Below are 20,081 nucleotides of genomic sequence, written 5' to 3' on the forward strand. Positions count from 1 at the left end.
ACACGTTCCTCACCGTGACAGCGGCAAGACCCCCGCCGTGACACAGACGTTACCCTCAACATAGCATAGAGAAGACCCTTACCATTATTACGATAGTACCCTCACACCGTGCACGACAGTACACTTGCCGTGACACCGACACATCTCTCACCGCTACACTGCCACAGCCTTCACCGTGAGATCTGCACACCCTTCTCTGTGACATCGACACTCCCCTATCCATGTCACGCCCCTTACCATGTCATGGACAGTCCCCCTCACTGTTACATGGACACTCCCTCTCACTATGACACTCCCAGCACAGTGATCCGGACACTCTCCACACCGTGACACCTTTCAGACCCCACTTCGGGACACCGTCACGCCCCTTACCATGTCATGGACTACCCCCTCACTGTGACAAGGACACTCCCTCTCACTATGACACTCCGAGCACAGTGATCCGGACACTCTCCACACCGTGACACCGGCTCTCCCTTTAATGTGACACCGCTACTCCCCTGAACGTGACACCGAGACGGAGAACAGTGACACCGAGACTGCGAACTGTGACACCCTTACACCGACACTCCCTCTCACCGTGACACTTACACTCCCCACACCGCAACATTGACACCCCCCTCACAGTGACACCACCACTCCGCTCACCGTGACACCAACACTCTCCTCACTGTGACACCGGCACAAACTTCTCCGGAACAATGATGCAACCTTCTGCGTGAAAGCAACACACACCACACCGTGACATAGACAGGCTCCTCTCTGTGACACCAACATTCCCCACATTGTGTCACAGAGAGGTCAATCACTGTGACACTCACTGTGACATCGTCACACACCTCACTGTGACACAGACACACTGCTCAGTGTGACACCGACACATCTCTCATTGTGACACCGACAGGCCCCTCACTATGACAGTCACACATCCCTCACTGTGACATAGACACACTGCTCAGTGTGACAACGACACATTTCTCATTGTGACACAGACAGGCCCCTCACTATGACAGTCACACATCCCACACTGTGACATAGACACGCACCTCAGTGCGACACCGTCACTCCCCACACAGTGACATCGACACTCCTCAGACCTCGTCACATAGAGACTTCTCACTGTGACACAGACACTCCCCTCATCTGACACCGACACAACTCACACCTCACACTGACACCCTTTACTATCGCTGTCAGTATCACAGACTCGACAGTCTCTGATCACCTCCGACCGAAACTACCGGAGACTTTGGGAACAACATCAGGAGATGAACAGGACCCAGCATCAATATCAACAGCAAGTCCATGCATTGAACTCAACGCTTGAATCGAGGACATCCGAGAACTCTCTCCTGGTTCTCTCTCAGAGAACCTGTCTGAATAGTCTTTCCGCTAAGAACAACAACCTGACTATCCTCGAAAACAACATTTCCGTCCTCAACTCGGATCTCTCGGAGCTGAATCGAACGCACTACGATCTCCGTTATCAGTTCAATCAGCTCGAAATGAAGTACAGAAACATCACCGAAAACAAAGCTCAGATTTGCCAATACCTTATCAGGAGAACAGGTGAGACGACATCCTCCGTTTCAACTGCTCCATATAGCAGGGGGTGAGAATGGAAGATGTGGAGAGTTTCACTGCATCACTTACCCCGGGAGTATGCGATGGGACAGTGTGGAGGGAGATTCACTCTGTGTCTGACACCGGGAGTATGCGATGGGACAGTGTGGAGGGAGATTCACTCTGTGTCTGACACCGGGAGTGTGTGAAGGAACGGTGTGGAGGGAGTTTCACTCTGTGTCTGACCCCGGGAGTGTGTGATCGGACGTTGTGGAGGAAGATTCACTCTGTCTCTGACCCGGAGTGTGCGATGGGACAGTGTGGAGGGAGATTCACTCTGAATCTGACACCGGGAGTGTGTGAAGGAACGGTGTGGAGGAAGATTCACTATGTCTCTGACCCGGAGAGTGTGTGATTGGACGGTGTGGGGGGAGATTCAATCTGTGTCTGACCCCGAGAGTGCGTTATGGAACGGTGTGGAGGGGGTTTCACTGTGTGTCTGACCCTGGGAGTGTGTGATGGGATGGTGTGGAGGGGGTTTCTCTGTATGTCTGATACCGGGAGTGTGTGATGGGACTGTGTGGAGGGAGATTCACTCTGTGCCTGACCACGGGATGTGTGATGTGACTTTGAGGACCGAGATTTACTCTGCGTCTGACCCCGGGAGTGTGTGATGGGACGGTGTGGAGGGAGATTCACTCTGTCTGATCTCGTGAGTTTGTGACGGGACGGTGTGGAGGCAGATACATCTAGTATCTGAGCCCGGGAGTGTGTGATGGGGCGGTGTGGAGGGAGATTCACTCTGTGTCTGATCTCGTGAGTTTGTGACGGGACGGTGTGGAGGCAGATACATCTAGTATCTGACTCCGGGAGTGTGTGATGGGGCGGTGTGGAGGGAGAGTCACTCTGTATCTGAGCCCGGGAGTGTGTGACGGGACGGTGTGGAGGCAGATACATCTAGTATCTGAGCCCGGGAGTGTGTGATGGGGCGGTGTGGAGGGAGATTCACTCTGTGTCTGATCTCGTGAGTTTGTGACGGGACGGTGTGGAGGCAGATACATCTAGTATCTGAGCCCGGGAGTGTGTGATGGGACGGTGTGGAGGCAGATACATCTAGTATCTGACCCCGGGAGTGTGTGATGGGATGGTGTGGAGGGAGATTCACTCTGTGTCTGATCTCGTGAGTTTGTGACGGGACGGTGTGGAGGCAGATACATCTAGTATCTGAGCCCGGGAGTGTGTGATGGGGCGGTGTGTAAGAAGCTTAAACACAAAGTACTCTGCAGATGTTGCGGTCAAAGCAACACACACAGCACGATTGATGAATTTAACAGGTCGGGCAGCTTCCGTGGAAAGGAACAGTCAACGTGTTATAGCTGTGACCCTTCATCAGGACTGAGGGGTGGGCCAGGGACTCTATAGAGAACGTGGGGGAAGTTTGGGAAGGTTAAAGATGGTCGGTGCTTGGTGAAAAACAAGTGAGGGTTGAGATCAAGATGAGTGTAATGGGAAGCAGCGAGGGGATAGGCAGGAAAGGTAAAGAAGCTTCCCCTATGGATGTTGCCTGATGTGGAGATCAAGTCGTATGAATCAAGGTTAGCAGAGCTGGGACTTTTCTATTTGGAACGTAGAAGAATGAGAGGGGACGATATGGTCTACAAGATTATGAGAGGCATTGATAGGGTGGATAGTCAGTACCTGTTTTGCAGGGCACCAATAGCAAACACCAGACGGCATATGTAAAACGTCAGGTAGGGAAGTTTAGGAGAGGTATCAGGGGTAAGGTTTTTACACAGACGGTTGTGAGCGCCTGGAATGACTTGCCAAGGATGGTGGTGGAGGCTAAAACTTTAGGGACATTTACGAGCCTCTTGGACAGACACGGGGTTGAAAGAAACATGGAGGGTAATGGAGAAGTGTGGGTTTAGTAATTTTTTTAAAGGATTATATGGGTCGGTAAAACACGGAGGGCTGAAGTGCCTGCATTGTGCACTTGTGTTCTGTTGTTCGAAGGAATGTAAGGGAGAAGCATTATGTGTAGTAGAAGAAGGAAAAACCATGAGGGAGGTGAGAGTGAGCTGGAGGCGGAGGAAGAGTGAAAGTGCGAAGAGGAAGGGAGCTGGAGGGAATTACTGGAAGTTGGAGAATTCAAGGCAGCTTCCATCTGTGTCTGACCCTGGAAAGTGTGTAGGGACGGTGTGCAACCAGCGACACCTACTGTCTAATGCCGGGAATGCGTGATTCGGCAGGACGGGAACTGTATTGCATCACTTTGCGTCTGACCCTGACTGTGTGAAGAGATGATGCATCAGGGCCTTCTCCCTGCGATTGACGGCTCTGTGATAGCTCGGGAGAAGCGGGTTTTGCACTATGTTTGACTGCTAGAATGAGTGACGTGACTGGCGGAGTGAGCTTCGCTCCACGTCTGATCCCAAAGGAATGTGACAGGACGTTGTGGAGGGTGTTTCACATCGACCCCGGGTGTGGGTGATGGGACGGTGTGCAGGAAGTTTCACTCTATGTCTGACCCCGGGAGTGTGTGATGGGACGGTGTGGAGGGAGTTTCACTCTTTGCCTGACCCCGGGAGTTTGTGATGGGACTGTGTGAAGGGAGATTCACTCTGTGTCTGACGTCTGGTGTGTGTGATGGGACGGTGTGGAGGGAGATTCACTCTGTGTCTGACCCGGGGAGTGTGTGATGGGACGGTGTGGGGGGAGATTCACTCTGTGTCTGACCCCGGGAGTCTGTGATGGGACGGTACGGAGGGATATTCACTCTGCGTCTGACCCCGGGAGTGTGTGATGGGACGGAGTGGAGGGAGATTCACTGTGTGTCTGACCCCGGGAGAGTGTGATGGGACGGTGTGGAGGGAGGCTCACACTGTCACTGACCCCGGGAGTGTGTGATGGGATGGTGTGGAGGGAGATTCACTCTGTCACTGACCCCGGGAGTGTGTGATGGGACAGTGTGGAGGGAGATTAACTCTGTGTCTGACCAGGGGAGAGTGTGATGGGACGATGTGGAGGGAGATTCACTCTGTGCCTGACCCCGGGAGTGTGTGAAGGGACGGTGTGGAGGGAGATTAACTCTGTGTCTGACCCCGGGAGTGTGTGATGGGACGGTGTGTAGGGAGATTCACTCTGTGTCTGAACCAAGGAGTGTGCGACGGGACAGTGTGGAGGGAATTTCACTCTGTTTGATCCTGGAGAATGTGATGGGACCATGTGGAATGACCGACATCTGGTTTCCGAGCCCGGGAGTGTGTTATAGGACGAAGTGGAGGGAGCTTAAACACAACATATTCTGCACATGCTGCGGGCAAAGCAACACGCACATCACGATTGATGCACTCAGCAGGTCGGGAGGATTCCGTGGAAAGGAACAGTCAACGTTTTATGGCTGCGACCCTTCGTCAGGACTGAGGGGTGGGAGCAGGGGCTCTATAGAGAACATGGGAGAAAGGTGGGAAGGATAAGTATGGTAGGTGCTGGATGAGAAACCGGTAAGAGGGAAGATCCTGGGTAGCAGGGAATGTATAGGCCGGACGGTAAAGAAACCTCCCCTATGGATGCTGCCGGGTTTGGAGATCAAGTCATATGAAGCAAGGTTAGCAGAGCTGGGACTTTTTTCTTTGGAGCGTAGAAGACTGAGAGGGGACTTGATAGAGCTCTACAAGATTAAGAGAGGCATAGATAGGCTGGAGAGTCAGTACCTGTTTCCCAGACCGCCAATAGGCTAAAAAAATTCAGGGTATTTTAGAGCCTCTTTGACAAGCACATGTATGAAAGAAGAATGGAAGGTTATAGGGTAGTGTGGGTTTAGTACATTTTGCAAAGATTACATTGGTTGGCACAACATGGAGGGCTGAGGTGCCTGCATTGTGCTGTGGTGTTCAATGGTTCTAAGGAATGTAATAGAAAAGCACGATAGATAGTCGAAGGAAGCGGTAACATGAGGGAACTGATAGGGAGCTGGAGGAGGAGGGAACAAAGAAACACAGAAAATAGGTGAAGGAGTAGGCTATTCGGCCCTTCGAGCCTGCACCGCCATTCAGTATGGTCATGGCTGATCAACCAACTCAGATCGCTGAACCTGCTTTCTCTCCATACCCACTGATCCCTTTAGCCAAAAGGGTCATATCTAACTTCCTCATAAATATAGCCAATGAACCGGCCTCAACTGTTTCCTGTGGCAGAGAATTCCACAGATTCACCACTCTCTGTCTGAAGAAGTTTTTCCTCATATCGTTTTTCCTCATATAAGTGTTTCCTTTTCCTAAAAGGCTTCCCCTTTAGACTAGAACTGTGACACCTTGTTCCGGACTTCCCCAACGTCGGACACAACCTTCCAGCATTTAGCCTGTCCAATTCCTTTCGAATTTTATATGTTTCAATATCCCCCCTTATCTTCTAAATTCCAGTGATTAAAACTGGGATGTGGGAAGGTAGGGGGAAGGAATTACTGGAAGCTGGAAAGTTCAAGGGAGCTTCGTTCTGTGTCTGACACTGGAAAGTGAGAAGCGACGATGTGCAAAACAGCGACACCTACTGTCTGATGCCGGGACTGTGTAATGCGGCATGTCGGGTACTGTATTACATTACTTTGCGTCTGACCCTGACTGTGTGAAGAGATGATGGATCAGGACCTACTCTCTGCGTTTGACATCTCTGTGATAGCTCGGAAGAAGCGGCTTTTGCTCTCCGTTTGACTACCTGAATGAGTGACGTCACTGACGGAGTGGGCTTCACTCCACGTCTGATCTCAAAAGAATGTGACAGAGCGATGTGGAGGGAGTTTCACAGCGTCCCCGGCTGTGTGTGAGATGGGACGGTGTAGAGGGTGTTTCACTCTGTGACTGACCCCGGGAGTGTGTGATGGCACGGTGTGGAGGGAGAATTCCACTGTGTCTGAACCAGGGAGTGAGTGATAGGACTTTGTGGAGGGAGAATCACTCTGTGTCTGACCACGGGAGTGTGTGATCGGGCGGTGTGGAGGGAGATTCACTGTGTCTGACCCCGGTAGTGTGTGATGGGACAGTGCGGAGAGATTTTCACTCTGTGTTTGACCCTGGAAAATGTGATTGGCCGTGTGGAATGAGCGACATCTAGTGTCTGAGCCCGGGAGTGTGTTATAGAATGGTGTGGAGGGAACTTAAACACAAAGTACTCTGCACATGATGCGGTCAAGGCAACACAAACAACATGCTTGATGAACTTAGCAGGTCGGGCAGCTTCCGTGGAAAGGAACAGTCAATGTTTTATGATCGTCACCCTTCCTCAGGACTGAGGGGTAGGGCAGGGGCACTATAGAGAACGTGGGGGAAGGGTGGGAAGGTTAAGGATGGTAGGTGCTAGGTGAAAAGTCAGTGAAGGGAAAAATGAAGCTGTGGGTTATGGGTAGCAGCTAGTGCATAGGCAGGAAAGGTAAAGAAGCCTCCCCTATGGATGTTGCCTGATGTGGAGATCAAGTCGTATGAAGCAAGGTTAACAGAACTGGGAATTTTCTGTTTGGAGTGTAGAAGAATGAGACGGGACTTGATAGAGGTGTTCAGAATTATGAGAGGCATAGATAGGGAGGATAGACAGTACCTGTTTTGCAGGGCACCAATAGCAAACAACAGAGGGCATATGTAAACAGTAAGGGAGGGAAGTTTATTGGACAGAGGGTTTGTGAGCGGCTGGAATGACTTGCCAGCGATGGTGGTGGAGGCTAAAACATTAGGGGCATTTAAAAGTCTTTTGGACAGGCACATATTTGAAAGAATAATGGAGTGTTACTGGGTAGTGTGGGTTTAGTACATGTTTTTAAGAATTATATGGGACGGCACAGCATGGAGGGCTGAAGGGCCTGCATTGTGCTGTTGTGGTCTGTGGTTCTAACGAAGGTAAGAGGAAAGCTCCATGGGTAATTGTAGGAGGTGGAAGCATGGTGGAGGTGACAGGGTGCTGGAGGAGGAGGAAGAGTGAAACTGGGATGCTAGTACGGAAGGGGAGGGAATTACTGGAAGGTGGAGAATCCATGGGAGCATCGTTCTGTATCTGACCCCGGAAAGTGTGAAGGGACGTTGTGCAAACAGCGACACCTAGTGTCTGATGCCGGGATTGTGAGATTCGGCTGGTCGGTACTCTATTACATCACTTCGAGTCTGACCCTGACTTTGTGAAGAGATGATGCATCAGGACATTCTCTCTGCGATTGACATTCTGTGATAGCTCGGAAGAAGCAGGTTTTGCTCTATGTTTGACTGCTAGAATGAGTGACGTGACTGGGCGGAGTGAGCTTCGCTCCGCGTCTGATCCAAACAATAATGTGATAGAACGATGTGGAGGGAGATTCACATCGACCCCGGGGGTGTGTGATGAAACGGTGTGGCGGGAGATTCATTCTGTGTCTGACCCAGAGTATGTCTGATAGGACGGTGTGGAGGGAGGTTCACTCTATGCCTGATCCCGTGAGAGTGTGATGGACAGTGTGAAGGGAGCCTGTTTCTGTGTCTGACCCAAGGTTTGTATGATGGGACGGTGTGGAGGGAGATTCATTCTGTGTCTGACCTCGGGAGTGTGTGATGGGACGGTGTGGAGAGAGCTTGACTCTGTGTCTGACCTCGGGAGTGTGTGATGGGTCCGTGTAGAGGGAGATTCTCTCTGTGTCTGACCCAGGGAATTTGTGATCGGACGGTGTGGAGGGAGATTCACACTGTGTCTGACCCAGGGTATGTCTGATAGGACGGTGTGGAGGGAGATTCACTCTGTGTTTGACCCCGGGAGTGTGTGATGGGACGGTGTCGTGGGAGCTTCACTCTGTGACTGAACACGGGAGTGTGTGATGGGACGGTGTGGAGGGAGATCCACTCTGTGTTTGACCCCGGGAGTGTGTGATGGGACGGTGTGGAGGGAGTGAGAGATGGGACGGTGTGGAGGGAGATCCACTCTGTGTTTGACCCCGGGAGTGTGTGATGGGACGGTGTCGTGGGAGCTTCACTCTGTGACTGAACACGGGAGTGTGTGATGGGACGGTGTGGAGGGAGATCCACTCTGTGTTTGACCCCGGGAGTGTGTGATGGGACGGTGTGGAGAGAGCTTGACTCTGTGTCTGACCTCGGGAGTGTGTGATGGGTCCGTGTAGAGGGAGATTCTCTCTGTGTCTGACCCAGGGAATTTGTGATCGGACGGTGTGGAGGGAGATTCACACTGTGTCTGACCCAGGGTATGTCTGATAGGACGGTGTGGAGGGAGATTCACTGTGTGCCTGAACACGGGGTTGTGTGACGGGACGGTGTGGAGGGAGCGTCACACTGTGTCTGAGCCCGTTGGAGTGTGATGGGACGGTGTGGAGGGAGATCCACTCTGTGTTTGACCCCGGGAGTGTGTGATGGGACGGTGTGGAGGGAGATCCACTCTGTGTTTGACCCCGGGAGTGTGTGATGGGACGGTGTCGTGGGAGCTTCACTCTGTGACTGAACACGGGAGTGTGTGATGGGACGGTGTGGAGGGAGTGAGAGATGGGACGGTGTGGAGGGAGATCCACTCTGTGTTTGACCCCGGGAGTGTGTGATGGGACGGTGTCGTGGGAGCTTCACTCTGTGACTGAACACGGGAGTGTGTGATGGGACGGTGTGGAGGGAGATCCACTCTGTGTTTGACCCCGGGAGTGTGTGATGGGACTGTGTCGTGGGAGCTTCACTCTGTGACTGAACACAGGAGTGTGTGATGGGACGGTGTCGTGGGAGCTTCACTCTGTGACTGAACACGGGAGTGTGTGATGGGACGGTGTGGAGGGAGTGAGAGATGGGACGGTGTGGAGGGAGATCCACTCTGTGTTTGACCCCGGGAGTGTGTGATGGGACTGAGTCGTGGGAGCTTCACTCTGTGACTGAACACGGGAGTGTGTGATGGGACGGTGTCGTGGGAGCTTCACTCTGTGACTGAACACGGGAGTGTGTGATGGGACGGTGTGGAGGGAGTGAGAGATGGGACGGTGTGGAGGGAGATCCACTCTGTGTTTGACGCCGGGAGTGTGTGATGGGACGGTGTCGTGGGAGCTTCACTCTGTGACTGAACACGGGAGTGTGTGAAGGGACGGTGTGGAGGGAGATCCACTCTGTGTTTGACCCCGGGAGTGTGTGATGGGACTGTGTCGTGGGAGCTTCACTCTGTGACTGAACACGGGAGTGTGTGATGGGACGGTGTCGTGGGAGCTTCACTCTGTGACTGAACACGGGAGTGTGTGATGGGACGGTGTGGAGGGAGTGAGAGATGGGACGGTGTGGAGGGAGATCCACTCTGTGTTTGACCCCGGGAGTGTGTGATGGGACGGTGTCGTGGGAGCTTCACTCTGTGACTGAACACGGGAGTGTGTGATGGGACGGTGTCGTGGGAGCTTCACTCTGTGACTGAACACGGGAGTGTGTGATGGGACGGTGTGGAGGGAGTGAGAGATGGGACGGTGTGGAGGGAGCGTCACACTGTGTCTGAGCCCGTTGGTGTGTGATGGGACGGTGTGGAGGGAGATCCACTCTGTGTTTGACCCCGGGAGTGTGTGATGGGACTGTGTCGTGGGAGCTTCACTCTTTGACTGAACACGGGAGTGTGTGATGGGACGGTGTCGTGGGAGCTTCACTCTGTGACTGAACACGGGAGTGTGTGATGGGACGGTGTGGAGGGAGTGAGAGATGGGACGGTGTGGAGGGAGATCCACTCTGTGTTTGACCCCGGGAGTGTGTGATGGGACGGTGTCGTGGGAGCTTCACTCTGTGACTGAACACGGGAGTGTGTGATGGGACGGTGTGGAGGGAGATCCAATCTGTGTTTGACCCCGGGAGTGTGTGATGGGACTGTGTCGTGGGAGCTTCACTCTGTGACTGAACACGGGAGTGTGTGATGGGACGGTGTGGAGGGAGTGAGAGATGGGACGGTGTGGAGGGAGATACACTCTGTGTTTGACCCCGGGAGTGTGTGATGGGACGGTGTCGTGGGAGCTTCACTCTGTGACTGAACACGGGAGTGTGTGATGGGACGGTGTCGTGGGAGCTTCACTCTGTGACTGAACACGGGAGTGTGTGATGGGACGGTGTGGAGGGAGTGAGAGATGGGACGGTATGGAGGGAGATCCACTCTGTGTTTGACCCCGGGAGTGTGTGATGGGACGGTGTCGTGGGAGCTTCACTCTGTGACTGAACACGGGAGTGTGTGATGGGACGGTGTGGAGGGAGTGAGAGATGGGACGGTGTCGTGGGAGCTTCACTCTGTGACTGAACACGGGAGTGTGTGATGGGACGGTGTCGTGGGAGCTTCACTCTGTGACTGAACACGGGAGTGTGTGATGGGACGGTGTGGAGGGAGATCCACTCTGTTTTTGACCCCGGGAGTGTGTGATGGGACGGTGTGGAGGGAGATCCACTCTGTGTTTGACCCCTGGAGTGTGTGATGGGACTGTGTCGTGGGAGCTTCACTCTGTGACTGAACACGGGAGTGTGTGATGGGACGGTGTCGTGGGAGCTTCACTCTGTGACTGAACACGGGAGTGTGTGATGGGACGGTGTGGAGGGAGATCCACTCTGTGTTTGACCCCGGGAGTGTGTGATGGGACTGTGTCGTGGGAGCTTCACTCTGTGACTGAACACGGGAGTGTGTGATGGGACGGTGTCGTGGGAGCTTCACTCTGTGACTGAACACGGGAGTGTGTGATGGGACGGTGTGGAGGGAGTGAGAGATGGGACGGTGTGGAGGGAGATCCACTCTGTGTTTGACCCCGGGAGTGTGTGATGGGACGGTGTCGTGGGAGCTTCACTCTGTGACTGAACACGGGAGTGTGTGATGGGACGGTGTGGAGGGAGATCCACTCTGTGTTTGACCCCGGGAGTGTGTGATGGGACTGTGTCGTGGGAGCTTCACTCTGTGACTGAACACGGGAGTGTGTGATGGGACGGTGTGGAGGGAGTGAGAGATGGGACGGTGTGGAGGGAGATCCACTCTGTGTTTGACCCCGGGAGTGTGTGATGGGACGGTGTCGTGGGAGCTTCACTCTGTGACTGAACACGGGAGTGTGTGATGGGACGGTGTCGTGGGAGCTTCACTCTGTGACTGAACACGGGAGTGTGTGATGGGACGGTGTGGAGGGAGTGAGAGATGGGACGGTATGGAGGGAGATCCACTCTGTGTTTGACCCCGGGAGTGTGTGATGGGACGGTGTCGTGGGAGCTTCACTCTGTGACTGAACACGGGAGTGTGTGATGGGACGGTGTGGAGGGAGTGAGAGATGGTACGGTGTGGAGGGAGATCCACTCTGTGTTTGACCCCGGGAGTGTGTGATGGGACGGTGTCGTGGGAGCTTCACTCTGTGACTGAACACGGGAGTGTGTGATGGGACGGTGTGGAGGGAGTGAGAGATGGGACGGTGTGGAGGGAGATCCACTCTGTGTTTGACCCCGGGAGTGTGTGATGGGACGGTGTCGTGGGAGCTTCACTCTGTGACTGAACACGGGAGTGTGTGATGGGACGGTGTCGTGGGAGCTTCACTCTGTGACTGAACACGGGAGTGTGTGATGGGACGGTGTGGAGGGAGTGAGAGATGGGACGGTATGGAGGGAGATCCACTCTGTGTTTGACCCCGGGAGTGTGTGATGGGACGGTGTCGTGGGAGCTTCACTCTGTGACTGAACACGGGAGTGTGTGATGGGACGGTGTGGAGGGAGATCCACTCTGTTTTTGACCCCGGGAGTGTGTGATGGGACGGTGTGGAGGGAGATCCACTCTGTGTTTGACCCCTGGAGTGTGTGATGGGACTGTGTCGTGGGAGCTTCACTCTGTGACTGAACACGGGAGTGTGTGATGGGACGGTGTCGTGGGAGCTTCACTCTGTGACTGAACACGGGAGTGTGTGATGGGACGGTGTGGAGGGAGTGAGAGATGGGACGGTGTGGAGGGAGATCCACTCTGTGTTTGACCCCGGGAGTGTGTGATGGGACTGTGTCGTGGGAGCTTCACTCTGTGACTGAACACGGGAGTGTGTGATGGGACGGTGTCGTGGGAGCTTCACTCTGTGACTGAACACGGGAGTGTGTGATGGGACGGTGTGTAGGGAGTGAGAGATGGGACGGTGTGGAGGGAGATACACTCTGTGTTTGACCCCGGGAGTGTGTGATGGGACGGTGTCGTGGGAGATTCACTCTGTGACTGAACACGGGAGTGTGTGATGGGACGGTGTCGTGGGAGCTTCACTCTGTGACTGAACACGGGAGTGTGTGATGGGACGGTGTGGAGGGAGTGAGAGATGGGACGGTGTGGAGGGAGATCCACTCTGTGTTTGACCCCGGGAGTGTGTGATGGGACGGTGTCGTGGGAGCTTCACTCTGTGACTGAACACGGGAGTGTGTGATGGGACGGTGTCGTGGGAGCTTCACTCTGTGACTGAACACGGGAGTGTGTGATGGGACGGTGTGGAGGGAGTGAGAGATGGGACGGTGTGGAGGGAGATCCACTCTGTGTTTGACCCCTGGAGTGTGTGATGGGACGGTGTCGTGGGAGCTTCACTCTGTGACTGAACACGGGAGTGTGTGATGGGACGGTGTCGTGGGAGCTTCACTCTGTGACTGAACACGGGAGTGTGTGATGGGACGGTGTGGAGGGAGTGAGAGATGGGACGGTGTGGGGGGAGATCCACTCTGTGTTTGACCCCGGGAGTGTGTGATGGGACGGTGTCGTGGGAGCATCACTCTGTGACTGAACACGGGAGTGTGTGATGGGACGGTGTGGAGGGAGATCCACTCTGTGTTTGACCCCGGGAGTGTGTGATGGGACTGTGTCGTGGGAGCTTCACTCTGTGACTGAACACGTGAGTGTGTGATGGGACGGTGTGGAGGGAGCATGACTCTGTGTCTGACCCCGGGAGTGTGTGATGTGACGGTGTGGAGGGAGCTTGACTCTGTGACTGAACACGGGAGTGTGTGATGGGTCGGTGTGGAGGGAGTGAGAGATGGGACGGTGTGGAGGGTGATCCACTCTGTGTTTGACCCCGGGAGTGTGTGATGGGACGGTGTCGTGGGAGCTTCACTCTGTGACTGAACACGGGAGTGTGTGATGGGACGGTGTCGTGGGAGCTTCACTCTGTGACTGAACACGGGAGTGTGTGATGGGTCGGTGTGGAGGGAGTGAGAGATGGGACGGTGTGGAGGGAGATCCACTCTGTGTTTGACCCCGGGAGTGTGTGATGGGACGGTGTCGTGGGAGCTTCACTCTGTGACTGAACACGGGAGTGTGTGATGGGACGGTGTGGAGGGAGATCCACTCTGTGTTTGACCCCGGGAGTGTGTGATGGGACGGTGTGGAGGGAGATCCACTCTGTGTTTGACCCCTGGAGTGTGTGATGGGACGGTGTCGTGGGAGCTTCACTCTGTGACTGAACACGGGCGTGTGTGATGGGACGGTGTCGTGGGAGCTTCACTCTGTGACTGAACACGGGAGTGTGTGATGGGACGGTGTGGAGGGAGTGAGAGATGGGACGGTGTGGAGGGAGATCCACTCTGTGTTTGACCCCGGGAGTGTGTGATGGGACGGTGTCGTGGGAGCTTCACTCTGTGACTGAACACGGGAGTGTGTGATGGGACGGTGTCGTGGGAGCTTCACTCTGTGACTGAACACGGGAGTGTGTGATGGGACGGTGTGGAGGGAGTGAGAGATGGGACGGTGTGGGGGGAGATCCACTCTGTGTTTGACCCCGGGAGTGTGTGATGGGACGGTGTCGTGGGAGCATCACTCTGTGACTGAACACGGGAGTGTGTGATGGGACGGTGTGGAGGGAGATCCACTCTGTGTTTGACCCCGGGAGTGTGTGATGGGACTGTGTCGTGGGAGCTTCACTCTGTGACTGAACACGGGAGTGTGTGATGGGACGGTGTGGAGGGAGCATGACTCTGTGTCTGACCCCGGGAGTGTGTGATGGGACGGTGTGGAGGGAGCTTGACTCTGTGACTGAACACGGGAGTGTGTGATGGGACGGTGTGGAGGGAGTGAGAGATGGGACGGTGTGGAGGGTGATCCACTCTGTGTTTGACCCCGGGAGTGTGTGATGGGACGGTGTCGTGGGAGCTTCACTCTGTGACTGAACACGGGAGTGTGTGATGGGACGGTGTCGTGGGAGCTTCACTCTGTGACTGAACACGGGAGTGTGTGATGGGTCGGTGTGGAGGGAGTGAGAGATGGGACGGTGTGGAGGGAGATCCACTCTGTGTTTGACCCCGGGAGTGTGTGATGGGACGGTGTCGTGGGAGCTTCACTCTGTGACTGAACACGGGAGTGTGTGATGGGACGGTGTGGAGGGAGATCCACTCTGTGTTTGACCCCGGGAGTGTGTGATGGGACGGTGTGGAGGGAGATCCATTCTGTGTTTGACCCCTGGAGTGTGTGATGGGACGGTGTCGTGGGAGCTTCACTCTGTGACTGAACACGGGAGTGTGTGATGGGACGGTGTCGTGGGAGCTTCACTCTGTGACTGAACACGGGAGTGTGTGATGGGACGGTGTGGAGGGAGTGAGAGATGGGACGGTGTGGAGGGAGATCCACTCTGTGTTTGACCCCGGGAGTGTGTGATGGGACGGTGTCGTGGGAGCTTCACTCTGTGACTGAACACGGGAGTGTGTGATGGGACGGTGTCGTGGGAGCTTCACTCTGTGACTGAACACGGGAGTGTGTGATGGGACGGTGTGGAGGGAGTGAGAGATGGGACGGTGTGGAGGGAGATCCACTCTGTGTTTGACCCCGGGAGTGTGTGATGGGACGGTGTCGTGGGAGCTTCACTCTGTGACTGAACACGGGAGTGTGTGATGGGACGGTGTGGAGGGAGTGAGAGATGGGACGGTGTGGAGGGAGATCCACTCTGTGTTTGACCCCGGGAGTGTGTGATGGGACGGTGTCGTGGGAGCTTCACTCTGTGACTGAACACGGGAGTGTGTGATGGGACGGTGTCGTGGGAGCTTCACTCTGTGACTGAACACGGGAGTGTGTGATGGGACGGTGTGGAGGGAGTGAGAGATGGGACGGTATGGAGGGAGATCCACTCTGTGTTTGACCCCGGGAGTGTGTGATGGGACGGTGTCGTGGGAGCTTCACTCTGTGACTGAACACGGGAGTGTGTGATGGGACGGTGTGGAGGGAGATCCACTCTGTTTTTGACCCCGGGAGTGTGTGATGGGACGGTGTGGAGGGAGATCCACTCTGTGTTTGACCCCTGGAGTGTGTGATGGGACTGTGTCGTGGGAGCTTCACTCTGTGACTGAACACGGGAGTGTGTGATGGGACGGTGTCGTGGGAGCTTCACTCTGTGACTGAACACGGGAGTGTGTGATGGGACGGTGTGGAGGGAGTGAGAGATGGGACGGTGTGGAGGGAGATCCACTCTGTGTTTGACCCCGGGAGTGTGTGATGGGACGGTGTCGTGGGAGCTTCACTCTGTGACTGAACACGGGAGTGTGTGATGGGACGGTGTCGTGGGAGCTTCACTCTGTGACTGAACACGGGAGTGTGTGATGGGACGGTGTGGAGGGAGTGAGAGATGGGACGGTGTGGAGGGAGATCCACTCTGTGTTTGACCCCGGGAGTGTGTGATGGGACGGTGTCGTGGGAGCTTCACTCTGTGACTGAACACGGGAGTGTGTGATGGGACGGTGTGGAGGGAGATCCACTCTGTGTTTGACCCCGGGAGTGTGTGATGGGACGGTGTCGTGGGAGCTTCACTCTGTGACTGAACACGGGAGTGTGTGATGGGACGGTGTGGAGGGAGCTTGACTCTGTGTCTGACCCCGGGATTGTGTGATGGGACGGTGTGGAGGGAGCTTGACTCTGTGTCTGACCCCGGGAGTGTGTGATGGGACTGTGTCGTGGGAGATTCATCTGTGACTGAACACGGGATTGTGTGATGGGACGGTGTGGAGGGAGGCTAACTTTTTACTGATCCCAGTTGATGCGACGGGAATTATGGAGGGAGATATATGGTTCCTTTATTCTTAGTTGCAGAGCAAACGTGTCCGCAAATCTGGATCAAAAATGAAGACCGGTGTTATTTCATATCCAAGATCGCAAATACTTATGATGGAGCGAGACAACATTGTTCAGAACTTGATTCAGGGCTCCTCGAAATAAATTCAAACAAGGAAAAGGTATGCCTTGCCCTGAGAAGAGATATCAGTAATCAGGAGATCACGGGATGAGACAAACAGTGATTCTCCCGCCCCCCCCCCCCCCCACACAATCCTAATCCGGCCACCGCCCCACCCCCCACACTCCTGGGAAGATCCTTCCACAATGTCCCGGCGCACACTCCCGGGGTCAGACACAGAGTGAATCTCCCTCCACAGCGTCTCATCACACACTCCCGGGGTCAGATACAGAGTGAATCTCCGTCCACCCCGTCCCATCAAACACTCCCCGGTGTCAGACATAGAGTGAATCTCCCTCCACACCGTCCAATCACACACTCCCGGGGTCAGACACAGAGTGAAACTCCCTCCACACCGTCCCATCACACACTCCCGGGGTCGGACACAGAGTGAATCCCCCTCCACACCGTCCCATCACGCACTCCCGGGGGCAGACACAGAATGAATTTCCCTCCACACCGTCCCATCACACACCACCGGGGTCAGACAGAGTGAATCTCCCTCCGGACCGTCCCATGAAACACTCCCTGGGTCAGACACAGAATGAATGTCCCTCCAGACCGTCCCATCACACACTCCCGAGGTCAGACACAGAGTGAATCTCCCTCCACACGGTCCCATCACACACTCCCGGGGTCAGACACAGAATGAATGTCCCTCCAGACCGTCCCATCACACACTCCCGAGGTCAGACACAGAGTGAATCTCCCTCCACACGGTCCCATCACACACTCCCGGGGTCAGACAGAGAGTGAATCCCCCTCCACACCGTCCCATCACACACTCCCGGGGTCAGACAGAAAGTGAATCTCCCTCCACACCGTCCCATCACACACTCCCGGGTTCAGACAGAAAGTGAATCTCCCTCCACACCGTCCAATCACACACTCCCGGGGTCCGACACAGAGTGAAACTCCCTCCACACCGTCCCATCACACACTCCCGGGTTCAGACACAGAGTGACGCTGACTCCACCCCGTCCCATCACACACTCCCGGGGTCAGACACAGAGTGAATCTCACTCCACACCGTCCGATCACACAATCCCGGGTTCAGACACAGAGTGACGCTGACTCCACCCCGTCCTATCACACACTCCCGTGGTCTGACACAGAGTGAATCTCCCTCCACCCCATCCCATCACACACTCCCGGGGTCAAACACAGAGTGAATCTCCCTCCACACTCCCGAGCTCAATCAATGGGTGTTTCCCTCTCTGTTCCGTCCCTTCAAATGGATATGCAATGAGAGAGTCTTTTTCTAAACATTATCTGAAATGATTTAATTTCACAGAATTTTGTTTCTAATGCTGTCTATCAATCTGTATCATACTGGATCGGAAAATGCGCAGACAGGTGAGGTTTGGACTGTTGCCGGTCTGTGGTGTTGGATTGGGACAGTGGGTTAGTTTGGAGAATGAAACGAGGTCGTGTGGATAGAGTCGGGCAGTGGGATCAGTTTGAGTTCTGACTCAGATCTATGGGAAGAGAGGGTGTCAGTGAGATCAGTTTGGACAAAGGCTCGGTGTTGTTTTGTGAGTGGAACCGCGGGATTAGTTTGTTGACTGACAGAGTGTTGTCCCGAGAGGGTGAGGAAGTGGGATTAATTTGGGAGATTATTCGGGATTTTAGCGGAGCGCGGTATAATGAGATTCGTTCGGCCATGGACCTGGAGCTGTGGGGAGAGCGCGGTATCATGGGATTAGTTCCGAGGCTGACTGTGGGCTGTGGGGAGAGCGCGGTATCATGGGATTAGTTCCGAGGCTGACAGGAGGCTGTGGGGAGAGCGCGGTATCATGGGATTAGTTCGAGGCTGACAGGGGACTGTGGGCAGAGCGCGGTATCAAGGGATTAGTTCCGAGGCTGACAGGGGGCTGTGGGGAGAGCGCGGTATCATGGGATTAGTTCCGAGGCTGACAGGGGGCTGTGGGGAGAATGCAGATCAGAGCTATTAGTTTGGCGACGTCTCCGGTTGTCTACTGTTGTGTCTTTATTGAAATTGTCTAACCCTCTTTGATAGAAATGTGGCCTCTGATCTTCTGTACAAGATATCCTATGGGTCGACCAGCTGCAGTAACTGCGGCTCGTACGGGAGTTATAATTGCAAATGGAAACACAGATTCATCTGCGAGAAGTCGGCACATTTAGACACGGATATTCCTGAAGAGATCCAAGGTTTCTGTCAACAGCCCGTGGGGCCGAGTTCAATCAACTGACTGCACCTCACTTCTCGCCATTCAATCTGCCCCACTCTCAAACCATTTCTACATCTCCCCCTTTCTACTGTTTTTCTCTTTTTACCCTTCATCTCTCTAAATCATTCCCTTTCCACCCCTCCTCTCCCGATCGAACCCCAGTCTCTGCCTCTCCTCTCTCCGTTCTCTATACACACTCTCAACCAAGGGGGAAAAAGACTGCACATTCACCCTATCTGTGCCCCTCCTGGCTTCATACCCACGCTCCAACGAATATAGACACATCCTTCTTGTCTTCTCTCCATATCTCAGACGCTCGAGTCCCGGGAACATCCTCGGAATGCTCCCTCAGACACTCTTTCCAGCTCAGTGACATCTTTCCTCCATGAGGGCGACCGGAACTGAACACTGCTCTCCAAACGCGGCCTCAGTGACGCCTTGTACAACTTCAACGTGAGCTCAGCACGGTGAAAAGTTGTAAAATTAACATAAATTGGGGAAATTAATAAATACTGCATACAGTTGAATACCGATGGAGTGTTTAAGTGTTCAGGGAGCGTTCGCAATCTGATGGCGGAGGGGAAGCAACTGCTCGTAAATGGTTGAGTTTTAAGACGCCTGTAACCTTCCCCGATGGTTTCGATGAACACAGGGTATTTCCCGGCGGGAGTCCGGGGAATTTCACCGGCACTTCCTCGGTGATGAATGTGGTCTTCCCGAGGCATTTCTTCTTGAACATGTTCTCGGTGGAGGGGACGATTGCTGACAGGCAATAATTAGCAGTCTGAACCTTCAAGGGAAAGTGACAGCGAACCACACTCCGGGGAAAGCTGGATGTTCAGTCGGGAACATGGAACCTTCTCCGTGTTTGAATGACTGAGCTATGTGTAACCAGATGGATTCAGCATTCTGCTCTTTGGGTCTTACCATATATTGTCTCTCAGTGTCGGTCTAATCTCGTCCTTAATTACGAACGCCAATCCACCTCCTTGACATTCCTGCTTATCTTTCAATATTGCCTGATATCCTTGGATATTAAATTCCCAATCCTCTCCACCCTGCAACCACGTCTCTATAATGGCCACTATATCATTCCCTTTTGTACTGATTTGTGCCACACCTTCACCGACCTTATTTGGAAAAATACGGGCATTCAGACAAAGTGACTTAAC

The 20,081-nt window shown here is 54.3% G+C and overlaps 2 protein-coding genes across 2 annotated transcripts in view; both read left to right on the top strand.

Annotated features, from left to right (window-relative positions):
* Positions 1 to 1,396, top strand: part of LOC132389448 (uncharacterized) — a 19,799-nt gene extending 18,403 nt beyond the window's left edge. The window contains exons 6-7 of the mRNA XM_059961974.1: positions 1,198 to 1,307; positions 1,385 to 1,396. Of these exons, the coding sequence (XP_059817957.1) occupies positions 1,198 to 1,307; positions 1,385 to 1,396 (122 nt within the window). The remainder of the gene's footprint in view (positions 1 to 1,197; positions 1,308 to 1,384) is intronic.
* Positions 1,324 to 19,410, top strand: LOC132389446 (C-type lectin domain family 7 member A-like). The gene is made up of 4 exons (XM_059961972.1): positions 1,324 to 1,569; positions 16,567 to 16,715; positions 18,009 to 18,070; positions 18,735 to 19,410. The coding sequence occupies exons 1-4, from the start codon at positions 1,506 to 1,508 to the stop codon at positions 18,928 to 18,930; spliced, it is 471 nt and encodes a 156-aa protein (XP_059817955.1). The 5' UTR covers positions 1,324 to 1,505; the 3' UTR covers positions 18,931 to 19,410.
* Positions 19,411 to 20,081: the final 671 nt, after the last annotated feature.

The sequence above is a fragment of the Hypanus sabinus genome, unplaced genomic scaffold (genome assembly GCF_030144855.1).
Source record: "Hypanus sabinus isolate sHypSab1 unplaced genomic scaffold, sHypSab1.hap1 scaffold_573, whole genome shotgun sequence".
In the NCBI taxonomy this organism is placed as follows: Eukaryota; Metazoa; Chordata; class Chondrichthyes; order Myliobatiformes; family Dasyatidae; genus Hypanus; species Hypanus sabinus.